This window comes from Zosterops lateralis (genome assembly GCF_965231275.1).
Source record: "Zosterops lateralis genome assembly, chromosome: 6".
Lineage (NCBI taxonomy): Eukaryota > Metazoa > Chordata > Aves > Passeriformes > Zosteropidae > Zosterops > Zosterops lateralis.
Genome location: NC_139761.1, coordinates 4,505,958 through 4,533,192, shown reverse-complemented (window position 1 = coordinate 4,533,192; position 27,235 = coordinate 4,505,958). Strand labels below are relative to the sequence as shown.

The window sequence follows — 27,235 nt, the reverse complement described above, 5'->3', positions numbered from 1 at the left end:
GCTCAGGAGCTATTGAGCCATCTCAGCCCTCACAGGTCTCAGATGTGCTGTAAATGCAGAGAGGAGTTACATTTACTACCCATTACTTGCGCTGGATGATGATTTATCTTGTGGTCACATGAAAGCAAAATCTCTCTGATCTGGTTCTTTTTTTCCCCCCTCCCTACACCTGATCAGCATGTGTCATATTTCAGATTAAAGGGATTTTCTCTGCCATTGCTGAAGGAAAACCTGTGTATGATGTTCGATTATTCTGTCTTTTAAAATAACATCCCCAGTAAGAAGGGAGTTGTTGCCATGCTGGTGTCCTGAGAAATTGGATGATACCTGGAGCATCTCATGAAGGAGCACAGAGCAAATGGTTTGGTGGATATTTTTTAAGCTCCTTTGGAGGGGGAATGATGATTCATTTGTTGAGGAGTGACCCGGAATGAAGGAAATGAGGCACGACTTTCTTCTATTGCTGCAGATGCAACAGGAAAATGAGTTACAGGCAGGACAACAAATCTGGTGGCTGCCCTGGGACATATGGCCTTTGGGATGGAAGTGTGGGAAATGTCACACAAGGTCAGAACCTTCACCATCCCCTCTCTGTGTGCTCTGGTCAGTAACTGGTGCTTCAGGATGAGCTCTGGGGAGGCCTGATGGATAAAAGGAGCTAAATGAGGAGCTTCTGCCTTATTCTGGGGCTGGTTTTATTTTTACTCAGGTAACTCCTCAAGAGCTAGGTCCTGAATTGCTTCTTGGGAACAGGCAGCAGCCTCTACTGCATGTCACCTCAGCCCTGTAAAACAGCATTATACCTCTGGAAATAGCCACGATGTTCTAAACATGACATTTTCCCTTCTTTTCATGGAGTATAATAGCACATCACAGGCGTGGGCTGCATGAGAAACCCTCCTGGCAAGCGGCAGTGCCACTGATGGGGAGGATCGTGCCTGTGATGTCTCTTTGTCTGCTGCTCCCCTCCAACTCCTCTCTATTAACAGATGCTTTTCAAGGCAAAGAGAGAGGCTGTGCACAACCCGGACTCCCACTGCTTCAAGGCAAATCAGGCCCTTTTCTTTCAGCAGCCTGTTGGAAGTGCAAGTCACAGACTCGCCAAGTCTCACACACAGAGCAGGGAGAGCTGATCTGCCTCTTGTTTCTCCTCCTGCCTCATCCAGCATCCCTCACTCCACTGCAGATTCAGCTGATTTGGGATCCACAGTGGAGGGGAGGTGGTGGCCTGGGGGGTTCCCTTCATCAAACAGCTTTGGGTGGTGACATGGTGACAATAAAATCACAAATCACAGAATGATTTGGGTTGGAAGGGACCTTAAAGCTCATCTAGTTCTACCCCCCTGCCATGGGCAGAGACAACTGCCAGAGTGAGGAGCAGCTGGAAAGATGAGGAACTGGGAAGCTGCAAGGGAGAAAGAAGGCAGAGTTGGCTTTGGCCAATACTTGGTCTCTCAAGTGCTTCTGCAGTTTTCCAGACCCTGGGTTGTAACAAATCTCCTCACCCTTGTGTGAATTCCTAGGAACAGCAGTTTCTCCATGTTTCTTCAGTTCAGCTGGGACTGTGAGGGGTTGAGCTGGGAGGAGCAGCAGAGAACTCAGGTGGGAGCTCTGTCAGTGCTGAGCTTCATCCATGGTGAGAGAAATTACTTGACCCATGGTTGTGAGGGCAGATAAATCAGGGAGCTGCACTTTGAGGTCACCTCTCATGGCTGAAAGTGTGGGGCCTCCTTATAGGGCTGAGACAGGGTGAGTTTCTCTGTCCTGTGAAGGGAATTTGTGGAGAACAAAAATCTGCTGAGCGAACGTGCTGCAACTTCAAATCACCACTGTGGAGCCCAAACTGGATTTTCAGGGTAAAACAGAGCAGGTAGCATTTTTTTTTTTTCCCACAGGATTGATTTCTGTAAGCTGCAATCTTATTTTTTGCAATCTTATATTTTTTTCTTTGGAATGATTGGAGATGTATCTTCTCCCCTGCTGGGGTTTTACCATAAAAACTTCCCCAAGTTTGTGGTATCACTCATGATTACTTCAGGTGAGGCAAAAGGAGAGGTGGCTGCAGCACTCCCCATTAAGCAACCTTAGACCTCCAGTTGTCCATAATTAGAAACAAACCATTATCCTGATTTTTCAGATGGAGAAAACCTGTTGCTTTTTTGTTAAAAACCTTCTCAAAGTATATTTATGGCAGAGGTGGAAACAGCCCAATGGGTTTGCAAAAACACTGCAACAGTTCAAATGTGTGCAAAACCCAAGAATATCCAAATGTGAAATTAAATCACTAGTGTGAAGAACTGAAATTCAAGGAGTCATAGCAGTAAAAAATCAATCAAGGATCAGCTTTATTCATACAGTAACCGGAACAGGCATAAAATTGCAAACAGGTTCTTAGAAATGTTGTCCAGGGGTGGTTACATGCTGTGATGATTGATGGGTTGAATTCTTAATACTCCCTTTGGGTTTACTATAAGCTGCTCACACTTATTATAGATCTACTATATTTAATTTTGTTACCAAGTTAATTGTATTTTCCCTAAGAGCTCCAGCAGCCTGCTGTGTATTTCTGTGTCTTTGCCAATGAACTGCTCCACTTATTGGCTAATAACTGACTGTAAGAATTTTTCTTTATAAATGCAAGTCTCCTTAAATGTGCTCTGGTAACATGGTCTGCATAAGTATTCTTCTGGCTTCTCTTTCAGTTTGCTTTGCTCTGAGCACAGCAATACTTTGAGCTACTTAAAGGTTTTAGTGCCCCTTTGTCATATTTACTATCAGGATCTGAACTGCAAATAGAAAAATGACTGGTTTGTAAAAGCCACTCTAATTGCTCCCAAATCTCCCTTAGTGCAAGTGAATCTTGAAACAAAGGCTTAGAAAGACTGCTTTTGTCAAACTGTGCAGTGCTGCTTGGAAATATTAGGGAAGTAACCAGGGAAGCAAGGAAAAACAGCCTTTCAGTACCTAAAGGGGCTATGAGAGAGCTGAAGAGGGACTTTTGACAAGGATCCTTCTGGATCTGGCCTGAAGATCCTGTGGTTTATTCTTCCTCCACATCCTCTGTCCATGTAACCTCACCCTTTTCTGCCCAGGCTGCTGGAGTGGGTAATTAGATCTGAAATGAAAACTTATACTGGATATAAATCATCCTCTGCAGACTCACGAGGTGCTTACAAAGGAGAATAAACTTTTAAGGGAGTCTATAAACTTAGGTTTATGTCCTGGTTTTGGCTGGGATAATTTCTTCTTACTCCCTGGCTCTGCTTTGGATTCAGCAGGAGAATATAAAGTTGAATTCTTTATTCTTCCATGGTGATAGAAACTGTCCCTTTGGGAAAATCACTTTGATATCCTCCATCAGGAGCAATCTCAGGGACACAGGAGATCACACTGAGGACATGCACGAGCTCTGGCAGCCTGGGAGGCTGAACTTGGAAACAGCTGGACAAAGTTCTCTGGCCCCTGCCATGCACTATAAATGCAGCTTTTGTTTCACAGCTGAGGAAGCCTGAGGCAAGAGGAACTGAAATTTGGCCTAAAGTCACACTGGCAGGCAGATACTTCCCATGAGTCACAAATCATGGAAATTATTGTGATGCTTTCTAAGACTTTTGAATTTTTTTTTTAATTTGTTTAATCTTTCTTGAAATACCAGTTAGGACACAATGCTGAATGACAGGCATCTATTCAGGGTGTCATCAAGGATCCTTCCCTCAGGGTAGTTAAAAATGCAGAGGAAATGGTTAATAAAGACTCTTTAGATACTAATGAAATGGTAAAATGCAAGATGACATTCAAAGGTAGTATGTACAGAGAAATATATTCTTACAAAGCATTCATAAAGAGAAGCTGTAAATTGGCTGCTACAATCCAGAGAAGAAATCTTAAAAGCTGTGGCAATACTTCCAGAGGTGCTCAGAAAATGAAAACAGCATGGGAGGGATATTAGTAAGAGCAGGCAACAAAACAGAAACCATCACTTGGCTTTTTCTGCACATCCACAGTGTGTCTGGATTAGGTTGTGTGCAGTGCTGCTCCCCCAGCTCAGGAAGGACATCTCAGATAAAACAAACTGGAGAAAGGCACAGTGAAGGACATCAGAGATGGCCAAAGATAAGGAACAACTTCTGCATGAGGAAAAGGGAAGTAAATGTGACCCTTCAGCCTGGAACAGAGATTAAAAGGGAGAGAATATGATGGAGCCCTGTGAAAGCAGCAGGGGCATGGAGAAGATTTAAGGGAGCAGTTCAACACTGTTTCTCAGAATGAAGAGACAAAGGGGCACTATCAAGTGGTTAAGTGGGAGGTTTTAAAGCAGCAAAATAAATTTCCTTTCACAATGTGCATTTTAATGTGAGGAACTTCTTGTTGTAAGACTGTGTTTATAGAAATACCTACAGACATTCAGAAAAGTCAGGGAAGAAAAGTCCTTTTAGATGCAGCTTTGTAATCACAGAAAAACATCTTGCCACCTGTCTGAGGCATTTGAATTAGGCTGGGATGAAGCACCCTATGGAACTGGTTATCTTCCTCCATTAATTGCTGCAGGAATGCAAAGGCTCAGTTTAGACTTAACAAGGATGTTTGGAACAGCTAAAGGAAAGTGTCATAATTCTTCCCACCCTTTCTGACAAGTTCTCCTTGGAAATGACTTGCACAAGGCTTGTAGGAAGATAAATCCTTTTAGGTACAAGGTGAGGAGCCCAGCTTGTGATCGAGTCAGCAAAAAGCTGCATTCTCTGGCTCAATGTTGGAAAAGCACAGGAACAGCAGCTGGTGGCCTGGAAAGATAAGAAGCAGACCCAGAAGGGAGCAGAGGAAGGTGGAGGGGTTCAGAGTGGAGATGGCACAGGAGGAGGGACAGCCCAGCCCTTTGGTCCACAACTGGCATCGATTGTTGCTGAGAATGAAAAGGAATTACAAGTGCTGGAAAGCCACGAGTGTTTCCTCAGCTTCCATAGCAATTCTGCCAATTACAGATTCCTCTGGGTTTGGTTTGATGTTCTTGTAATCTCTTAAGTAGCATTTTGAGGCTGCTTTTCAAAGTGGTTGCTTGTATTTCTGTTTGGTTTTGTTAGTTTTCTTTTAAAACACAGACAGGATGTGTCTTTGCACCACATAATTTTGGTGTGGTTTCCCTCCTGTGTCTCACAGAGTGATGCTGTCCCAGAGGTTTTGGACTCTCAGGTTCTGTTAAGGAGATAAATTTTTGCCCCAAGAAAGCAAAGCCTTTGTTAATGTTTAATTGTCAGTCAAGGCAACCAAAGCAGGAGGAAGGGTGATAAGCAAGTTACTTACCCCTGTGGTCAGTGATTATCAGTGATTTATTTTGTGAGGTCCACTCAGCAGGTTTGATTTGGGGATGTCTTGAGCTCTCCAAGCTACCCCTGAAGACACTGAGAGCTGTGCCTTGAACATAAAAAGTGTTAAACCACAGTTAAATATCTGGAAAATTGGTACTTTTGTCTCTGCACCTACTTCCCTGTGTGTAAAACAAGGGCTTTCCTGCTAGTGATTGTTGTGAAGGTTAAAAAGTGATTTTGTTTGCAAAACTCCCTGTTTCTCTTGTGATGAGCATCCCAGAAAAGTCCCACAGGGAATAATTAATGTTCAGTTCAGTGCAGAGTTTTGGGGCTCTGTGGAAAACAGGGGCTCAGCTCTCACACAGAGCATGGAAAAATAATGGCTTGGTGTCCTGTCCCCACTGTGGCAGCAGCTCCAGGAGGTAAGAGACTTGCAGGGAAAACAGTGTACAGTAATTTCATGGAATGTGGGCTTGGATTTGGGAGGATAAGTAATAGCCAGCTTTGAGGTTGTGCTGCTTTTAAAGCCTTGGAGATGTGAGAGGGAGTGTGAGTGGAAGGAACGATGGGGATGGCTCTGTGTCCAAGACAAGGAGGAAGCAGGGGATGAAGAGGAAGAGCCGTCCCTCAAACTGGGCATAAAGAACTTTACCACATGAATAACACAGCTTTTGGAAGTGGGGCAGCTGGGGAGGCTTTTCAGGGCTGCTTCATAACAGGAATGATTTCAGAGGTGGTAAAAACCCACCCAGCACAGTCCTGGTGGCACAGACAATCCAAAGTTTGGTGCTTCTGAACCTTTTAGTGCTTGGTCTTACAGCCTTAACCTTAGTAGTTCCTGTTCTTGATGTAACAAATTGAGAGTCTCAACAGAAGTTTCAGATACTCATGATGTCTCCTTGAAACAGAAACATTTGATTTATACTACAACTGAACAGTTCACAGGGAGGTCATTTATCAAAAACAAAGGAAGAAGACTGGAAACTAGTTAGTCTTCACACCAAGTGAGAGGAAGTGGTTACTACTTTTCCAAATTTCAATAGTATAATAGTCACAGCCATGAGTTTAGTGAATTAATTTCTCTTGGAGATTATACAAGCAAATGTGTCACCTCCATGTTACACTTGAAATAGAAACCCAGCACTGCCCTGGCTGTCACAGGAAGTTTCCTGCCCTAAAGCATGACTTCTGCCAAGTATCATATTAAAAATATATATAAAATAAAATTTAAAAACCTTCTACAGAACCAGTGCTTTGTGGTACCCTTTCACGTAGATCTCAGTGCCACCCCAAATACCATTTCTGTCATTGAAAAATGATGCTGCCAGCAGTGTTGGGTATGAATTCAACATTTTTTCCTTCCTGAGTAAAGAAAAATTCTGGAGTTTTTTTTAAAAGATAAAGATTCACATATGGCAAGAGGGAGCAAAAAAATGAATCCCCTCCAGACAGTTAAAACATTGTTCATGGTAAGTTGCATTACTCTGGAAAACAGCAAGAAGTGTTACAATTTAAAAGCAATATATTTAGCTAAAAACAGTAACAGCTGGCTCTGTTCTTGATGAAAGGTTTCATAATTTATGTGATGAATAACAATCAGTTTGGATGTTTTCTGGATATTTCAACATGATGGCTCACTCTGGCTGCAGAATAGGTTGGTCTGTGCTGGTATTTGACAAGCCCCGTTAGAAACACAAGCCAAACTCTGCTCACTCTTTGGTGACGACCAAAGACCCCAATAAATTACTTCAGTACAATGTGTGTGATCACTAAAGGAAGAACCATGTTGCCATTTTCCTCCTGGCAATTTCTATTTAAAAAAAAAGTGTGGCATTTGGCAAACACGGGATAAAGGGCTTTGTTAGAAATAAGAATATCAGATGAAAAGGTTGCCCAGGGTTTGCTGGCAGTCTGGAAAGCTTTCTAAATAAAATATCAGTAAGAAGGAGAAAATGAGATACCTACACTGGGATCCTACCTCTGAGGGCTGAAGCACAGAAAAGCACCAAGCACAGACTAGGAGATCTTGAAGGAAGAAGTTTTTAAATGCTTATGGAAGCAGGAACAAATCCCATCAGAAAAGTTTGGGTAGCAGCAGGAGTCTCTGTGGACACAGAAAAAAAATCTCAAATAGAAGAGCTCACATAGAGATTTCAGAGACAGACAGAAAATATTATGGGAAAAAACCTGGATTTCATTAGAAAACTGTTTGCAAAAGAGATCTGCTGCCCCTCCCAAGGTTTCTCCTTGGACACAGGGATAGATCTCCAAAGAGCAGGGCCAGGTCGGGTGTTGGAAAACAGCGCTGGAACAGTTTTGTCTTTGGTACAAGGTAATGGCTGAAAAGTTGTACCAGCAGAGGGAGCGGGACACCAGATTTCTTTTCCTGCACTAGAGTCTAATCCAAGGAATTTCCAGAGAGAAACCAGATTCTCAAATGCAAGCTTTATCCACTGATTCTTTAGAGAAAGGATCAGTTGATGTAGGTTTTCTCCCATGGCTATGAAGTAGCTGCAGAGGCAGAAGAATAAAGTCTCCAAATCTGCTTTGCATATTTGCAAAGGAAATGAGGAAAAAGCTCAGGGTGTTGTTTTTTTTTAGGTTACTGGTCAGACTCTTGTAGTTTTGTTTCTAATGTGCCATCATGAAACATCTCAGATTTGAGGCAGATGAGATTCAGCAATGAATTCTCTGGGCAATTGGGCTGCAGCGTGTGATGAGACCTGGATAAGGACACTGAATTAAGATCCTGGGGTTCTTTGGGGGAAGGGAACTGGGCTCCTTTGGCAGGGACTTTGGGAGTGATGCACTGCTGCTGCTGGGGCTGCATATGGAGCACCAGCAGCAGGTCACAAGCCCATTACATGTCCATTTGTGAGGCAGAAGAGAGCTGACAGCGCTGGGCTGCAAACCTGGCAGGAGGTGTGCAGCCAGATCTGTCACACGGCAAAGGTGCAGAAACGTGACAAACGCGACTGGAGCACGTCCAGGCAATCTGAATTCATGAGCTCCTTCTGCAGAGGGGTCAGGGATGTCAGAGCCGCCTGGCAAGATGACAGAGCCAGCAGGCTGGGGATGGGCAGTGAGAGCTGATTGTGATGTGCTCAACTTAGCCCAGCACGGCAAACAGATGGACAGCGAAGGATAAAAACCAACCTCACCTCCACAGACAGTTCACGCCATAAAAACCTCATTCCCAAGAGCAAAAAGGCTCAGCTTGCAGCTGTAATGCTCCAAAGGGTGAGGTACTATCCTCCCGAGGCTGACAGGGAAAGCAGAGCACAGCTAAAGGCACCATCCCCAGCCTCTCTTTCTCCACATTTACCTTCTTCACTGACCAGCATGTTTTGAAAGGAGATATCCACACACAGAGAGAGACTAATCTGAGTGCTTGCCCCCAGCCTCTGTTGAGTTGTTCTGCCTCATCCCATTCCAGGTACAATTTGGATAATTCAGAACAGGCAATCACCAAATCCAGCCTTGGGATACAGCAACAGCCTGTTCTTGTGCCTCCTGGAAGTGACTCAGGATGAGACATCCCAGCCTTCAGAAGCACCAAGATAATGTTTTTTTTCCCCAAGCCAAGTCACTCAGGTATTTAGTGGTGACACTGAGGGCTTCATTCACACAAAACTTCAGAGCAATTTTGGATGTGCTCTGATTCAGTCTCGGACATCAGAAGGAGCTGAACCTCCATCCTTCTACAGAATGATCTAAGAAGGACCTGTGAAGGGCAGGGGACAGGGCTCACTTTATTGCTGAGGCCAAGTCACATCACTTGTTTCAGTCTCCATGTTTTGAGAGTGGGTGTGGAGAGATCACTTTCTCCAACAGCACAAGATACTACAAAAGGAAGGAGGCAGTAGAGGAGATCTTTCATCTTGGCTTTACTGTCCAGAGTGTGGAGAAGCCTGAAGGAATTGATCTGATGTAGACAGGGAGAAGTGTGGGAAGGAAAAGCTGGAATTTTGTGGAACTGTAGAACAGATCTGAAGACACCAAAACCTTTGCAGTGATGTGAGATGATCAGGCCTCAGCCCATCAGCATCTCTCCTGTGTACACAGACAGGAAATCTCTGCCACCAGGAGGTGGTAGAGATTCTTGAGCTTTTCATGCTGCTTTTCATGAACTCTTTATCTCCTCAAAACACCATCTGTGAAACTTCATAGGTGCAGACGTATCAAAAGAGCCAGTTTATCATTTGCAAGAAAACTATCTTGTAAAAGTGCCCAATAGTGCAGATTTCTTGTGTGCTCTACATTGTGGGTCCTGCTGACGTCAAAAGCCATTGAAAAACCATCACAAACAGTCTCAGAAGAGATTTCTGACACCCCATCATGAGCTCAGTCCTGTCCTGACCACCAGCCATCCAGACAGCTCCATGTCAGTGCCTCTGCCTGGTCACTTCCAGCCTCTAGATCCAGGGACAGGGATAAATACACAAAATCTTACCAGGTGCTCAAGAAACTGGTGTGGGTCTCATCCCAGCTGAGTGCTGAGCCACAGCATAAAACTCCAGTTCCAAAGACTTCAGGGATCAAGTCCTGGTTTGAATGGGGAAGGGCAGGAAAGCAGTTGCTTGGAAATACCAACACAGATTTATTCCAAAAAGCACCCTATGTCCTGTACAAATAATGATTTCATTTTCCTATCCCTACCACTGCAGTCACACTGGGATCTGGAAGTCCAGCAGACTTTGTCAGTCTGAATTCTCACTACTCCCAACAAAGATTTGCTGGTACATGTGGCCACAGCTCTACTGAAAAGAGCAGAAGAATTTCATTGTGGTGGCTTATCATTCTCAGACCCTGCTGAAGAAGTGGGAGTTGAAAAAGTAGAGCAATGGATATTGCTGTGTATCTCTAGCTGCTAAAGGGAAAGGCAAAAACATGGTCAGTGCTTTTTAAAAACAGGTTTCAGCCCATCTTAAGTGATGCAGAACACAGTGGCCATGTGCTATTTGCATTTATATGGAGTTCTGTAACTGTTAGTCTTATTTTGTCATTGAGACTGAACAGTCTTGGATGATCCTGAGGGAGCAAATACCTGCAGCAACCAGCTGCTATTTCAACTGAGTCTCTTCTCTGCTTGCCTCCCTTTGAAACAAGCATCAATACATTGACAGTGCTACTGCTAAATAAATGTTTCCAGGAAATGTTTGAGTGTGGGCTCAGAGGAATAGCTACGTCCCCTTGCTATTTGCAAACAAAAATGATGAATGCCCTGAAAGCTCCTTTCTTGCTGCCTTTGGTTAGAATGAAGGCACTGGGCTGGGGGCTTTCATTTTTATACAGTGTGGGGGCAATTGTTACTTGCCCCCCTGATTCCTAGTGTCCCAGAGCATGGATACATCCATACATAAACTGCTTTGGCAGCTTTCTCCTCTATCCTTAATGCCTTCTTTGTGTCATGGTTTCAGAAAGAATTGATTGTTTCTTGTTCTGCCTCCCATCAGTGAAATCAACTGGCATTAAAAAAAGCTGCCTTGCTCATTGCCAAATCGAATCCTTTTAATATCTGGTGATGCTCTGAAATATGTTGGAATTGGGTTTCAAATTTTGGTCCAAGCTGGAATCTCCCCAGTGTTCAGACAGAGGGGGGGAAAAGCTCTTAAAACTGAGCTGCCAACTTGAGGCATCTTTACACTGAATAATTCCATATTGTCAATGAGTCCTTTCGACCTTGAGCCCATCCTTCATTCCTGGTGTGCACGAGGCAGATTAAGCAAGAACTGGCTTTGCTCCAGTGACTTTCATGGTGCCACTTCAGAGGTCAATTAAAGGAACATCAAACACTACAGATTTTCTTTGCCCTATCTACGAGTCCAGCTCCTTCATGTTTATTATGCTGGTTTTACACCAGTGTGACTTGTCTGAAAGGAGAACTGGACCCATGACACACAAAACAATTTTCTCCAAGTGACAAGAGATGAATCCTCTTGGCCATGACTTTTTAAAGGTTATTGCTAAAGGTATAATCCAAGCCAAAATGACACATTCTTGTTTAAAAAAAACAGTGTACTGGAAGGATGAACACAGCTAATTTGGAATGATCAACTTGTAATTAATTTTTCACTTAGAACTCTCACTTGGCATTAAACAGTCCTCTCTGTGTGGGTCCTTTTTTCCCTTTTTCACACATTCACAGGCTCACAGGTAAGCTGCATGACAGACCAAAGCTGCCTGTTGGTTTTTTTTTATCTCTCAATCCTTGTAACAACACAGGGCAGAACCTCCTCAAAGAGACGAGATGACAGGATTGGCAGCAACCTCAGCTCATGGTGAAAAATCTCCCCTTTCTCTCACCTCAGGTAGACTGGGGAAGATGGTGGAGTAGAGAAGGAGAAGGACATGGAATTGGCATGGGAAAGGGGAGAACTGGGTTGTGTTCTTCAAAGCCTGTGGTTGATCTGCTAAGAGATCTCAGGCAACCACTTCAACTCTAAGCATTTTTTGCCACCACTCTTGCCCTAAATCCTAAAGTCCTCAGGCTCCATGGTGACCTTATTGAGGCTTTCAGTACCTAAATGAGTCCAGAGAGCTGGAGAGAGACTTTGCATAAGGGCATGGAGGGACAGGACAGGGAGAATGGCTTCATACTGCCAGAGGGCAGGGTTAGGTTAGATTTTTAGGGAGAAATTGTTCCCTGTGAGGTTGGGGAGGCCCTGGCACAGGTTGTCCAGAGAAGCTGTGGCTGCCCCATCCCTGGAAGTGTCCCAGGCCAGTTTGGATGAGGCTTGGAGCAACCTGGGACAGTGGAAGATGACCCTGTCCATGGCAGGGGGTGGAACAAGATGATTTTTAAGTCTTTTCCAACCCAAAGCATTCTCTGATTCTCTGCTGTCCATGACCCTGTGAGCTGTTTGTCCAACATGGGGAGGTCTGAGCTACCACCACTAGGTCTTTAGGGAATCTTGCAACACAAATAAGGAACTGCAAAGGAGGAAATGATATCTCTTGCCTCACAGAGAACAAACCAGAGGTGATGTGGTCAGAAAATGGGCAGAGGAGGAAAGGTCTGCCTCTTCAGGCTCTGCTCACAATGAGGATACTCAGGGTTTCATGACAGCTCCATCCAGTGGGATTTGAAAAGCAGCTGTGAAGTACACCCAGACTCTTGTTCCTTTCTATTTGAAGCAGTCTGGGAAAGCTGTGAGCAGCAAAAAAAAAAAAAAAAGACACCGGGACTGTCTGCAGAATCAGCAAGATGATCAGGAGACATTTACATTGTTCTCTCACTTGAGAAGTTATTTTTAAAAACATATGGCCTGGAGTTAAGTGTGGGTTTTTTTTTTTTTTTTTTTTTGAAAACATTGTGGCCAAATTCTGTGGCCAGTAATGGTGTAAGGCTTTTTTTTCCTTTTAGAGAAAGATGTCTATTTGTGGAATCTGAGGGAAATTCACCCTGTACAATAAGCTACAGGTTAAATTGATGCTTTTAAAGCTCCTTTCTGGATCAACCCTCAAATTTTAGTCACGGAATGGTAAATACACAAATCTCTGTGCAAAATCACTTCAGCATATTTATGCAAATAGCAACTTTGATGGCCCTGTTAACTTGAAGAGAGGAAACAAATCCTCATGTGCCCCTCACCATGTGTCTTTTTCTTGGTAATAAATGTAGTTAATACATCTTGCTCAGCGACATTTTTTTCCTCTGCACACCTCTAACTGTAAGTTGCAAAAAGCCCAATTACAGAGAAAGCAATTTGCTTGATCTTTCTGAAAAGAAAAATAGTCAGCATAGAGAGAATTCAGAAACAATACAGAGCTGCAATTCATTATAAGCTTTCAATGAGACAGAAGGTATCACTGTGCCCCCATTGCACAGAGTGATGTTGGAAGGGAAGCACAGGCAGGAGCAATTTCAAGAATGGCTTTGCTAGTATTATCATCTAGTGATGTTTAAACATGCACAGCATGTCCTTGAAAGCCTAGGGATAAGAGGAGGAGAGGAGATGAAAAATTAAGCCTGAACTAAAGTGTTTGGAAAGCTTGAAGCTCAGCGTTGTTTCTGGGTACATCAGTTTAACCTTCAAATGAACCAGCCATTTCCTTCCTTCTCTTCAAAGTAACACTCTTAAGTCCCAAAATTTGACTTTGAAGCTGAGATCAATGCTGGTAACGTTCTCATAACACCAACTCCCACTGGAGGTGAAATTGGGAAGGGAGGGGGACTTGTGGTTTGTTCAGAGATTCCTCACAACACACCAGGCAAGTGATTTTTGCATCAACTGTGCTTCCCTAAGTAGGACGGGGAATTTCAATCCTGGAGAAGAGCTTAGAGCCTCACTAGCTCCTACTGACCCAGAACCTCTCAAAGCCAACTAATATCTGGGCTGGGTCTGAGCTGCTCTGTCCCACATTCTGGGAAATCCTGGAGGGGTCAAATCCTGGCACTCTACAGATTAGAAGTAAAAGCAAATGTCTCATGTCAATTGAGGTGTAAATTTGCCATGCAGGGGTCTCTGCTTCTGTTGGACAAATAATAATAAAAAAAACTCTACATTGAAAAGCATGAAAAGTCACTGATCTTGTTTCACACCGAGCTTAAAAGGGGAGGGGGAAACTGTGAAATGAGTTGTGCCTTAAATTCCTGAGTTATTTTGGTGGTTGATTTATTGCTGATTTGTAACCACCCTTAGTATTACCCAGCACCAGGGGAAGAGACAAGAAATCAAGATCAAAAGGGTATTTCATATTGCAAGTGCATTTTCATATCTGCATCCACACGCCAGAAAACCTTGATCTTCAAAGCACTGTACAAACACTAACCAGCTAATGACTCCCTGAGCAAAGCCACAGCAATGGCTATTTTTAATACATCTGTTATTTGTTTGTGCTCATAAAAGGCAGTTTTGTGCCATCAGCTTATTTAAAATTGTAAAGCCAAACACAGGACGGAGAAAAATGAACGTGAGCAGAGGAAGAAGCAAAGGATATGGAATGTCTTGACTGGGCTCCCCGTGTACCAGTTAATTAAAATGACTGGGTGGAAAAGGAATAAGTGAAGGGGAGTATGACACAGGCACAAAAAAAAAAAAAAAAAAAAAAAAAAAAAAAAAAAAAAAAAGGTGAGTTAATTACTGGATACAAATACATTTTAAGGGAAAAAAAAAAGCCTGGTTGCTAATGGTCCTTTCAGTCTAGCAGAGAGAAGCGTGGCAAGGACCAGTGGCACGAAAAGTCAAGTAATCCAAAGCCTAATTGTTGCCAGAGACAGAATTAGCCTCTGGAATGAGTAACAAAGCCAAATGGTGAATTTGTCACCTCTTTTTTCTTTTTTTTCAAATGCAGGCAAGGGTTTTGTGGACATTGCACGGAGAGATGTTAAAGCAGGTGTAGCTGAGGGCAGACATCCCTTTTCTCCCTGATCTTTCACAGAGTGTGGGATGGCAGAGCTGCCACCACTGAGGTGAAACAGCATTTCCAAGTGACACAGACAGACACAGGGGCTTAAAGGTGTCAGATGAGAGGGCTGGAGCTCCTCTGACATGGGGACAGGCTGGGAGAGCTGAGGCTGTCCAGCCTGGGGAAGTGAAGCCTCTGGAAAGATCTCAAAGCCCCTTCCCAGCCCTAAAAGGACTCCAGGAGAGCTTGGGAGGGACTTTGGAGAAGGACAAGGAGTGGCAGGACAACGAGGAATGGGTTCGAACTGCCAGGGGGCTGGGCTAGATGGGATATTGGGAAGAAATTCCTCCTTGTGAGGATGGTGAGCCCCTGGCACAGAGAAGCTGTGGCTGCCCCATCCCTGGAATCGTTCCAGGCCAGGCGGGGCCGGGGCCCGGAGCAAACTGGAGGGTGTGGAACGGGATGAGCTTTGAGGTCCTTCCCAACCCAAACCCCTCTATGACACTCACAGCGCGGAGTGGCAAAACCTCATCCCCTCAGAGTCCGAATTAAAGGACTCTCTCCTTCCTCCGACACCAGAGGGGGTGAGATCTGAGGGCCTGAACCCTCAGGACCAGTTCAGGACACCCTCCTGTCCCATCCCAAAGCGCAGCTCCCGGGGCCGGGCCGGGCCCGGAGGCTTTGGGCTGAGGGGGTGACAGCGGCGCTCCCTCACACACACACACACACAGACACAGACACACAGACACACAGACACACACACAGAGACACACACACACACAGAGACACAGAGAGACACACAGCGACCGAGCCGAGGGGCAGGAGAGACCCCTGAGCGTGCCGGGGGCAGGATCCCACCCTCAGCCCCCTCACCCCGGCCCAGCCGCGGCCCGGCCGTGCCCTGAGGGCCCGTCCTGCACCAGGCGGCGGAGGCCGAGCGAGCGCCCCGCCAGCCCCGCGATCTGCGGCGGCCGCGCTCCTCCTCCCCCTCTTCTCCTCCTCCTCTCCTCCTCCTGCTGCTGCTGCTCTCCTCCTTCCTTCCTCCCTCCTCTTGCTCTCTGCTGCTGCTCCTGCCCTGCCGGCTGCGCTCGCCGTCCCGCCCGGCCGCCCCGCGCGGCTCCTTCCCTCTATGGATGGGAAGGCAGCGCCCAACGGCGTGGCCACCATCGAGGACAGGATCCTGCGCATCACCGGCTACTATGGATATTACCCGGGATACTCCAGCCAGAAAAGTAAGGCTTCCCCTCCCGCCTCTCCCGGCCCTTGAGGGGTGTGTGTGTGTGTCAGCAGAGCCCTGAGGGTGCCCCCCAAGTGCTGCCCCATCCCTGGGGTGACTATGGGGACACACAGGGCGAGGGGTCCCCGCTGTGCCCCGAGGGGACGCGGCGGCTCTGCGGATGGAGAACGGGGCTGGCGGCGCTTGGCCGCGGAACTTCGCGGCTTTGAGCCTCTCAGGGCTGGCATTTTGGGGTTTATTTGTCATTTCCCAGCCCTATCCCCGCCGGGGCTGGGGGGGTTCGCTCTCCGTCCGCGCCGGGAAAGTTTCGGTGCCGGTGGGTCCCCCCGGGCGGGCGCTCCGGATCCTCAATTATTCATCTTCATCTTCTCTAAACTAATGAGATTTTTTTTCCCAGAAAAGTGGGGAGTTAGGGACGATGGGGGTGTTCCTTCGTGCCGCTTTAATACCAGACACTTGTGGTTTATGGGGTTGGCGTTGGTTTGGGGTCTTTCCTTTTTTTTTTTTTTTTTTTTTTTTTTGTGTGCGTTCTCTTTATTTATTTCCCTTCAACGCAGAAAATAAAGCAGGTGATCCTTGCAGAAAGTCCCTTTTTTTCTCTCTCCTTTTTTTTTTTTTACATTTTATTTATTTTTTTTTTTTTTTTTTTCTTCTTTTGAAGTTTTTAATTAGAAGCAGCGGGGTTTTCAGCAGCTGGGAGAGCCTTAGTGGGTTTCTCTGGAATTCTGGCGGTCCCAGCGCTCTGTTTGATATGGGGAAAGTTTGGCTAATGAAAGAAATTATTCATTTTTACCACCGAGGAAATCGGGTTTATATTGCGTTAGTAGCTGCTTTGCAGTTGGCAAAACTATGACATGCCACAGCTTAATGAACAGAAGAGGGATTGAGGTGAAGTGAGGGGCAGAATAAAGGAAAAAAGGCAAGGAGCCCACTTGGGTGAGGTGAGCACTAAGGAACAGACTTCCTTCTGCATATTCCCCTTGGAATATTCTGCTTTCCAGAACAGCCTGTGTCGTACTCTCCAGCTCCAATGCAATAATAAACCAAAACACAATCAATAAACTGCTAATATCAGAAAAACATATCTACGGGCTTTTTATGATGGAGAAAAACCATGCATTGAAGCCACTTAATAAATAGGAATTCCTCTGTGTAATAGTCAAGCCCAGTGGTTTTATCCAGCTGTTATTTGTGGCACGCAAACAGCGTGACAGGTGTTATGAGAATTTATTTGGTGAGGTCAGTTTGTTTTTCTGCAGTCAGAGGAGTTGGGAAGGAGCTCTGAACAATCTGGAGGTGTGGCTATATGTCAGTCCAGGGACTAGTTAAGTCTGAGCCAGGTGGGACCTGTGTCCCGAATTCTGTAGTGGCTGCAGAGCATCTCTACACTGTGATTTACCAGAGAAGGGTGAGGATTCTGGTTTAATAGTTTGTTGTAAGTTTGCTTTGGTGGCAGCATGAAATTTTTCAGTCATGCAGCAACGCTCCCGCTCTGTATCAAGTTATAGATCTGAATCCAGTATTGTCAATCCAAGTGCTCCGTGTGGTGCAGTGGGAATGCCAGGAGAGCACTGCGTGGACAGAGAAAAGCTCTCTAAACCAGGTTCTGCAGATGCTACAAACTGCATCTGTTTAAAAATTAGAAAAAGCATGCCAGGAGAGACCGAGGCTTTCAGAAGTGCTGACTCTTGGGATTTTACTGCAAGTCTCCTGGCCTTCTGTGCCTTTCTGGCTGGGTTCTGAGGCAAAACAAAATGATCAGTAGCTCAGGTTTTGCTGTTTGAAGAAAATAAGCAAAATTTGTGGTTGTCACATTTAAAGAGGAAAATTGCAAGTGTGTAAATCAGAAGTATTCCAATATTAAATGCCTTTGGGTAAATGAAAGACATGAACCTCTTCTAAGCTGTGAATACTTTTTAAAACAGTCTCTTAAGTTTTTGAACCATCATCTTAATATTTGGAGTGCTTGCAGTTGGCAGAGGACTGCTTTGTCCTCCTGGCTGTGTGGTTTGGGTTTATAAAGTACTTGAATGCTTCTGCAAAGGTGTTTTGGCCTTACCCAAGGTAAAACCAGACATCCTTCAGGCATCATGAACATACATCCCCTTGGCACTCAGCAAGAGTGACTCCTGGACATCCTGGCTTGGAGTTCTTACTCTGTTCTTGTGTCTTGGCCAAAGTATTGCCTTTGAGTGGTGCTGCTTTGGAATTCTTTTGACTGACAGTTCTTGTTGTGGCTAATTGTCCACACAGATGCAGCACTGTAAACGTGCAAGGTGGGGAGTTTCTTCCCCTAATTATTGATGGATTTGATATATCACTTCATTTCGGTGAGGGTGCGATTTTTGTCACCACAATCCAAACTCAGTTCAGGTGGACAGTGCTGGTGGCACACAGTGGGCTCAGAATTCCAGGTGGGTTGTGTCCATACCCTCCCCAGTGCCAGAGGAGCCCTTTTGCTGTCACAAGCCCAAGCCTGTGGCACGGGCAGTCATCTGCTTGTGCTGTCACCTTGCTCCTGCCTGGCTCTGGAACGTGCCTGAGGATGAGCTGTTATCCCCAGAATGGCTTTGTGCTCTCTTCTGAGCAGAGAGCTGGCCAGGCACCAGATGGGGGGACATGATTTGGGTGTTGACAATCTGCTGATGGTCACCACCTTCCTTGAGGCTCCTCTTTGTCCCCAGCCTGCAGTGCCCAGTTAGGGACAGAAAGATTCATTGGGGGAAGTTGAAGGCAGCAGTGGATGGCTGCTGTTCTCCTCACTCTTGGGGGTACCTGGAAGATGACAGGGAAAGCCCAAAGCTTTGTGAAATGTGCTGGTGATTTCTATCCCTCCTTCAATAAATTGGCCTGTATTGCATAGTCTAACAGGGGATCATGCCATGGTTTCTGTGTGGGAAGGCTGAAGACTGCTGACAAACAGCCATGAAATCTGATGTTAGAGCACTGTGGTGTTCAAGAGCTGTTATCACAAAGAACTGCAGTATTTTCTATTGACTTGTGCCTTATCATCCATATTTGTGTGCATTAATCTACTTCAGACTTGGGATGATGATTCTTTTATTAATTTTAAGTCAGGCACTTTTATCACTTTATTTATTCTTTTAAAAGTTGCTAGAGAAGGAAAATGCCTGCTTTATTTCTTTGTAAATCATCTGAATGAGCAGAAAAATGTATTTTGGTCTGGTATTTACATCCATGCCTATTGCAAAAATCCTGTATCCTGCTGCCTTTCATCTCAGTGCTGAAACCTTTTGAACTTTCATACTACAAAGTTCCTCTACTTCAAGTCTGTCCTAACATCTCTTCTGTGCCTTCCGCTGAATCAAAACTGCTCCAGTCAAAGTTTCTCATCCCTGATCTTCATCAGCTTCATCAAATCAAGTTTCTGCCTGTATTGTCTTTCTGATGAAGCCTTTCCCAGTATCCATAAAGCCTTATGTCTTGCAGGATGCTCTCAGCATCCCAGATCTGCATTTCTCTGATGCTCTTTTCTGAGGCCTGGACAAACACAGCACAACTTCACTGAAAATGCAGTGGTTCCTCACATGGGCCATCACCTTCTCCTTTTCATTGTGCCTGCTGAGCTTCTCTTACCTTGTACTTGTGGCTGGAGGGTTTGATTCCCACACCTGCAGGTTACGAACACCCATCTCAGTGAGGCCCTTACTAGACTTTAAAACAAATTCTTTTGGACATTACCCCAATCTCCCCTTTTCCTCTCGTTCAGGCCTGACCTGGCACCACGGAGTTGTGTAAGCTCCTGGAAGCAGAAGGTGCTGTCACGAGTCTGTGCAGCAGCAGAACTGTGACATTGGGCTCACAGTGGGACACTGGGTGACCCAGCAGGGCTGTGACATTGGGCTGACAGTGGGACACTGGGTGACCCAGCAGGGCTGTGACATTGGGCTGACAGTGGGACACTGGGTGACCCAGCAGGGCTGTGACATTGGGCTGACAGTGGGACACTGGGTGACCCAGCAGGGCTGTGACATTGGGCTGACAGTGGGACACTGGGTGACCCAGCAGGGCTGTGACATTGGGCTCACAGTGGGACACTGGGTGACCATGCCTCTGGTGGTGTTTGCCAGGGAGCTGAGGAGCCCTTGCAGCAGCCTGTGACCTCAGCAGTGCTTGGGGAAGTGCTGAACCTGTCCTTGCCATGAGCACAGTGCCTGTCAGGAGCAAGCTGTGTGTTTTCCTGCTCCCCTGCAGAGCAGCTCTAGCGAAGGTCTGTGCTTTAATTTGGCAAGTTCAGCCTCAAGTCAGCAATCTGAACTTAAGCACCTACTTAATCTGAGCTTGCTCTAAGCCACCGGGCTTTGAGGATGCGTTCAAAGTTAAGTCTGTGCTTAATTGCTTTGCCTTAATAAGTCTGGGATTAGGGTATGCTGAGCCAGCATCAGTGGCTTGACAATTCAGCTCTTGCTCCCTTGTGCGGAGGAAAAGGCTGTGGAGGGAAAAGCTACCCCTGAAAACACTGGAGAGAATTTTCTCCTGGTTATCACAGCAGCTGTGCCAGCAGCTCTGCTGCAGTACAAATCACATGGCAAACCCAGATCATCTCAGTGCTTACTGAGCACCCTGCCCTCCTGGTGGCTTGTCACTTCCAGGGAGAGGAGCAAAGTCTCCAGCTGCTCCTCCCGCAATTCCCAGAGCTCACAGTTTCTCTGTGCAGAGCAGGAACAATGGGAGAGGGGCACTCGAGGAAAGGTGCTTTGAAATTTGTGGTGGATGGTTTTGTCAAGCTGCGTTTGAGGAGCCTGGGAGGGAGGAAGCAGTGTCTGAATCTTTGTGTGAGTGGAAGTCTCGGGGCTGTGTTGGCTTGTACCACTTGTGGCAGCTGTCCCTGTGCCACCTGGTAGCATTTGGGGTTGCAGGGACTCTAGATGCAAGGCTAGCCTGGAATTAGTTTTATTTCAAAGCCTTTGCTTTCCCCACTGGACAGGGGAAAGCCATAGGAGGGCTATGCAGTGAGGGCAGGATTGCAAATTGCCAATTTTTACAATTTCCCCCACCCCAGCTCTGGGGCACAAGTGGATGTCATGGCACAGGATGCAGTCCTGTTGTAGTTGCTTTCTCTCACAGACTTGTCTCTCTGTTTGGATGAAAAAAAAAAAAAGTATGGCTGTATGTCAGCACTGGTAGCAGTAACTTATGAAGTAACTTCTTTCAGCAAAACAAATTTTATAAATACTCCTTTGCTGACTAATATTGGCAAGACCAGGTTTGTTTTCTTCAGTGGAACAGAGCCAGGTTTTGTGTGGATTTTGTGCTGGAAGGAGATGACCTGGCAGCCTTGAACTGGTGCTGGAATATGGGACCTTCCCCTCACCTGGGGACATCAATTCTTGTGGAAGTTGAGAAGTCTCATCAGCTGGGAGGAGAGAAAACTACTTCAGTCCTTGGCTTTCCTTCAGGGGCTGATTCATCCCCTTGGGGTGAAATCCCTGAGGAGCTCAGCTGTGGAACTGTGGTACTGGGCATGGATACAGTTCTGGACATCTGTGGGCAGGAGGGATGAATCCAAATTGGGAAGGACACCGTGGTGAGCAGGGCAGTGAAGAGCATTTCCTTGCAAGAAGGGACTGATAGAGCTGGGCCTGCCTAGGCCAGGGATAGAACAGGGCTCCAAACACATCGTGGGAGGATGAACAAGGAAATGTAGGAAAGAAGAGTTATTTAAACTGAAATCTCATGTTGGCACACAGGCAAATGGGTAGGAACAGGCCATGAATAAATTAAGGCTGGAAATTAGCAGAAGGCTGAGAGTAATGGCCAAAAATCTTGCACAGTCTTATGTATTTAAATAAGAATTATTTCCCAAGCCTTAAAGATGCCTCATAAAGACGCCTGCCAAGACTTTGAGAAAGATTACCCCTATTTGGCAGGGAGAATTGAGACAGTAAGATGGGGGGAGTGATGCTAATTTGCCAGAGGTTGTTCAGAACAAGCCATAAGTTTGATGGAGCGATCTCTGCCTCCACTGGTGACTGCACAGCAAGTCTGGTGCTGTGCTAAAGGTGGAGGAGGTGCTCTCTGTAGCTTGGTAGCTTCTACGTGTTCTCTCTGCCTGCTTTTGGGTTCCTCTGCTCTGCTGTGCTCATTCTCAGGTCACCAGTGGTGATCCCAGGGCTCAATGTTGGGCCCACTAACTTCATCAATGATCTGGTTGAGGGGTCAAGTGTCCCTTCAGTAAGTTCATGGATGGCATCAAGTTGTGTGGGAGTGTGGATCTGCTGGAGGGCCCTGCAGAGGGATCTGGACAGGCTGGATTGATGGGCTGAGGACAGTTGTATGAGTTTCAGGAAGACCAGTTGCCAGGTTGTGCACTTTGGCCACAATAATCCCATGCAGAGCTACAAGCTGGGGCAGAGTGTTTGGAAAGCTGGAAAAGGAGCTGGTGGTGCTCGTCAGCAGTGGCTGGACGTGAACCCAGGTGTGCCCAGGTGGACCAGAGGTCAGTGACACCTGGCCTGGGTCAGCAGCAGTGTGTCCAGCAGGACCAGGGCAGTGACTGTCCCTCTGTGCTGGGCACTGGTGAGGCCACACCTCGAGTGCTGTGTCCAGTTCTGGGCCTTTCATGACAAGAAGGACTTTGAAGGGCTGGAGCATGTCCAGAGAAGAGAACCGAGCTGGGGAAGGGTATAAAGAGTAAATCATATAAAAAGTGGCTGAGAAAGCTTTGGGTACCTGCCTGGAGAAAAGGAGGCTCAGGGAGAGTCTTAACCTCTCATTCTCACAACTCCCTCACAGGAAGATGCAGCTGAGGAGGGGTCAGACTCTGCTTCCAGGGAACAAGGGACAGGATGAGAGGAAATGGCCTAAAGCTGCACCAGGGGAGGTTCAAGTTGGACATCAGGAGGGATTTCTTCATGGAAAGGGTTGTTAAGCAATGGGCTGCCCATGGAGGTGGTGAAGTCGTGTGTTCAAGAAACAACTGGACGTGGCACACATTTCTGTGGTCTGGTTGACGAGGTGGTGATTGGTCACAGGTTGGATTGATCCCAGATGTCTTTTCCAACCTCTTGATGATTTTGTGGTTCTGTGATTGTCATAGAAAGTCTTCCTGGCTGCCTGACCCTCTGGGTGTTGGCTGGGATGGTGGCACAGCTCCTACCTCACCTCACCTGCACCTGGTTCACCTGGGGTGGCTTTAACCTTGCTGAATGTGACATCATCATGACTGCATGGAGCTGCTCTTCTTTCTTTTCTTGTTTTGCCTACTGCTCACAGCCCATGGGGACATGACCTGGATGTGCCATGAGCTCCTCTGTGCTCTTCTGGAGTGCACAGAAAGGATACCACCCCTTCTTTCGACTGTCCTTCCAGCACTGTCTCCTTGACATTGCCTTCCCCATCTACTCAGGCAGGCAGCAGCATATTTGGTCCTGGTTGAATGTGGTTAAAATGATATTGCAAAGTGACAGATGGTTCTGGCAGACTTTTATCCCTCCAGTGCTTGCATTCCTGTTTTTTTTAATAGTGGTTTTAAAGGTTTGCAATTATTTCTTCTGCACATTTGGAAATTGATGGGCTTTTGCTCAACTGCCTGCATGGGAATTCACCCATGAAAGTGAACTTACTGTTTGTGGAAGGATTGGTGGCAGGGATTTTTTCACATAAACCTGCTGCTGAATGATCACAGTGATGAATAATGAAAACACCTGCAAAAAAAAAAAAAAAAAATAAAAATAAAATCAGTGTCTCTTTGAGGCAAATGTGAGAATAGAGTGGGGGGAACAAGATGCAAAGTGCTTAACTGAGTGGTTAAATTATTTACCAAGTGGACCAGCTCTACTTAGTGAGACTGAAAATTGTTTTTTCTTGTGTTGAGGTGAAGTGAGACTCCCTGGTGGCCAAAGATTTGGGCTGGCCCCGTGCAGAGTGGCAGATTTCACTGCAGGGAGGTAGAAGCTGCAAGGTTGTGCTGAGCTAATGCCCAGGATATGGCTTTCACAGAGCTGTAAGTGAGAACAGCCCCTCCAGTGCCAGCACTGAATTTATTCCAAGGCATGCAGGATGTGCTCAAGGGACAGGTTTTTGGTGTGTCTGCCACACAAAGACCTTCCTGTTAGTCCTTTAAAAACATTGATTCTTCCTAGACCTCCCTGGTAAATACTTTTGGTAAAATGGACTTGCCCTCTCCTGCATTCAGCTGGGCTGGGTCGGGGGTGACAGAGTGAGAGGGTGGGAAAGGTGCCTCTGCTCCTCTTTTTTGTGGAGGCAAGGAAGAAAATGATTTGCTCCTGTTCTGGGGCAAAGGAGGAGTGTTGGGTCCAGAGTGAAATATGATGTTTCCTGCTGATTCTGGAAATCTGAATTCTGTTCCTGGTCTCCAAGCTGTCCAGTCTGTTTTGTCTGATACAAGAAGAGCTCCCACGCCTGTTTTGATTCTTATTTAAGTTTCCAGCTATATTTTGGGGGGAGAGGAAGGGAGAGGCGGCTCATGATTCAGTAAAACTCCACTAAAACAGTTCTCCCAGATTCACTTTTAGACCAGTTTAAGTCCTGGCAGTGAACTCTCCATCCAGAATGAGAAAGACATTGTAGCTTGAGGCGAACTCAGTGACTCCTCCGGTTTTATTCCTTCTTGCTGCTTATGGCATGGAACTGCTTGAGTGATTTCCTGCTGAAACAATATCCAATACAGCTCCCCCTCTTCCCATGTAGGCTGAGTCTTCTGGGGGACTTCTAGAGCTCACACACCTCTATTATTAATGGGGTAGTTGGTGACTTCATGAAAAAAAACCACTTTCCTGCTGGGGACTGATTTTTCCTGGGATTCCTGGGAACAAAACTCTTCAGGCCCTTTCCAGCTAATGGGCATCATACACCTGAATGTTCTGAGGACAGCACTGGAATCATCTGTGCCTGTGTAAGATAAGCATGAAACAAGGCTGGAACACATGTTCTCTGTCGGGGAGAGAAAATTAGTCCTCATGGTGTGATTTATATTCTGCATCTTGCAGTGAAGATGGCAGAGTTGTTACAAAGCAGTCGACAAGTGCAGTCATTGCAACCTTTCTCATTTACATATCTGAGTCCTGGAACTTTAAAATCCTTTCTTAGACAAAGCTTGGCATGTGGAGTGTGCAGCCCTGGAATTGTGTGGGTGCAGATTGGGGTTTTTCTCTGCAGTGCCAGAAATAACCTGTTGTGTGATACGTTACAGGGGCTAAGATTTGTAGCAGCTTGTGTGCAAGTGGGATGCTTCAAAATGCTTCACCACAGGAAATTCTTCAGTGCTGACAGCATGGATAGCAGGAAGGTGAACTTCCCATGGTGTTTCTGCACCATGGTTTGGACTCTTACCTGAGGAGAGTTGGTTTTATGTGTGAGAAAACTTTTGTTCAACACTCAGTACTGAGTGGGGCTGCTAACACAAAGACCAGGTGGAAAATGATTGAACTCAGCATTTACCAGGGACATATTTGATGAAATTTCCCAATTTCCTATCAATTGTTTTCTTCTTTCCAGGGTGGGATGGAATGAGAAAGGTTAAAAAAGAAAAAAAGAAAAAGAAAAGAAGTGAGGAATTAGATTAAAAGAAAACGAAATATTTCAAGAACATTTCTGCTGAGGAAAAATAATCGAGGTCTGAAATGTAACTAAAGAAGCACCACATTTTACATGCATTGGAAAACAAGCCTTGGAGGAAGGAACAAAAGGCATTTTTCAGCTGAAAGACTGAGCTGAGCTGTTGTTGGTGTGCCAAGCCATATGTGTCCTGTCGAGGTGATTCATCCCTACAAGCCTTGCCTTCTGTCCCTGTTCTTGGGGGGTCCTGTGGCAGCAGGCACGGGTTTGTGTGTGCTTGTGCTCCAGAAAGCAAGGAACTGGGCTGATCTCAGTGTGCAGGACAGTGCACAACTGTCCTCTGACCTCCTCATGGAGCTTTGTGTCCAGGAATACTCATTCCTATGTTCATCTGCTCTGGGATGCAGCCCTGACTTTTGTTCAAAGAGTCAGGAGTTGTCCTTCCACCCATAAATGCTCTGCAGCAGGGGAAAGTGGTGAGGAAGCTGCTTAACTGGGTTTTCCAAGGCATCCTGTTTGTTTCAGTGCTGGAAAGGAGGTTAATTAGATCAAATTAGGGCAACTCTATTTCTGGCTGGGGTCTGTGCAGTGTTTTTGTGCACTTCTGCTTTGAAGTGAATTCAGAGCGGCTGTTTTGAGCATCCTGGTGGAGACAGGCAACCCTGGCTGTGGGTTTAGAGAAGGCAGCCAGAAGAAAAGGTGTCTGCATTTGGGCTGAATCAAAAGAACTCCCTTAAACTTAGATATTCACACCGTGCACAGGTACAGCAGTGACTCCTCTGAGAGACAAAGACTCTTGGGCAGAGCTGGAAATACCACTGGACAGTGAGTGTGCAGCTGCAGCACTCTCAGATTTTGTGTGCCTGACTTTTAGAGGCACTGCCTTGAAAATGTGCACCTTAATTATTATTGGTATAAAATATTGATGCAGTTTAGTGAGGTTTTGTAGCACTTTGTGGAGATAAGAGATTCATTAGAGTGCATTGCTTTAGGAAGGCAAAGAAAAGTGGGTGGAGCAGGTTCCAGATTTTCCCTGTGTAGGGGAATGGAGAGTAGAAGAAACCTGTCACTGTTGTTTTGCACATTTTTAACAGATGTTGACTTTAGTCTCTGTTTTAGCTGGAGTCTCAAATTTGCTGTAGGAATAGTTGGCTGAGTTCAGATTTACTTTAGTTCCAAGGCTGCCCCCAGACATGGGATGTTCACAGCTGAGGGTGTTTTTGGTTTAGTTGCAGACAAAACTTAAGCCCTTTTAAACATGTTTTTCTGATGAACACAGCTTTGGAGAACAACGCCAGGGTTCTGAAAAATCTCAGTGCCTTTTTTCTTCCTCTCCATGGTGAAGCAGTGTGATACCTTGAAAACTATCACCTTAAGGCAGGAGAATCCTCTGGTGCTTTAATGACTGTTGCCCGTCACGTCCTCCCTGTGGATGATGGATGGTGTGGGGGTGCCTAAAGCAAGTAATCTCATTCTGCTCATGATCCCCAAGTTTTTCTGTTTCTCTACTTGGTACTCTGGGCAGAAACTGCAGTTTAGAGCAGTCTGAGTTGCCAAATATCCTCCTTGCACATAAAGACAGGATTCATAGGACTTCATTTGAGGGTTACAGCCATCTTCTGTCATGTTCAGGTGTCTCTGAAAGCAGCTGGAATTGCACAGTGCAGTTTGACCTGACTGTGTAGGCACATAAATTCTGCTGTATTTATGTTTTCTCTGTGTATTTTGGTGACTTAAGTCACTCTCCATGGTCCTGATTTTCCTTTTCATCTAATCAGCCTCCCTTCTCTCACTCTATGTGGTG

The 27,235-nt window shown here is 45.9% G+C and overlaps 1 protein-coding gene across 2 annotated transcripts in view; it reads left to right on the top strand.

The window, feature by feature from the left end:
* Positions 1-15,783: 15,783 nt before the first annotated feature.
* The window catches only part of SLC35F4 (solute carrier family 35 member F4), a gene marked incomplete at its 5' end in the record, with an annotated part of 110,612 nt that continues 99,160 nt past the window's right edge, over positions 15,784-27,235 (top strand). For both annotated transcript variants that reach the window (XM_083863119.1, XM_083863118.1), the window contains one exon: positions 15,784-15,886. In XM_083863119.1, coding sequence (XP_083719245.1) covers positions 15,784-15,886 — 103 coding nt within the window. The remainder of the gene's footprint in view (positions 15,887-27,235) is intronic.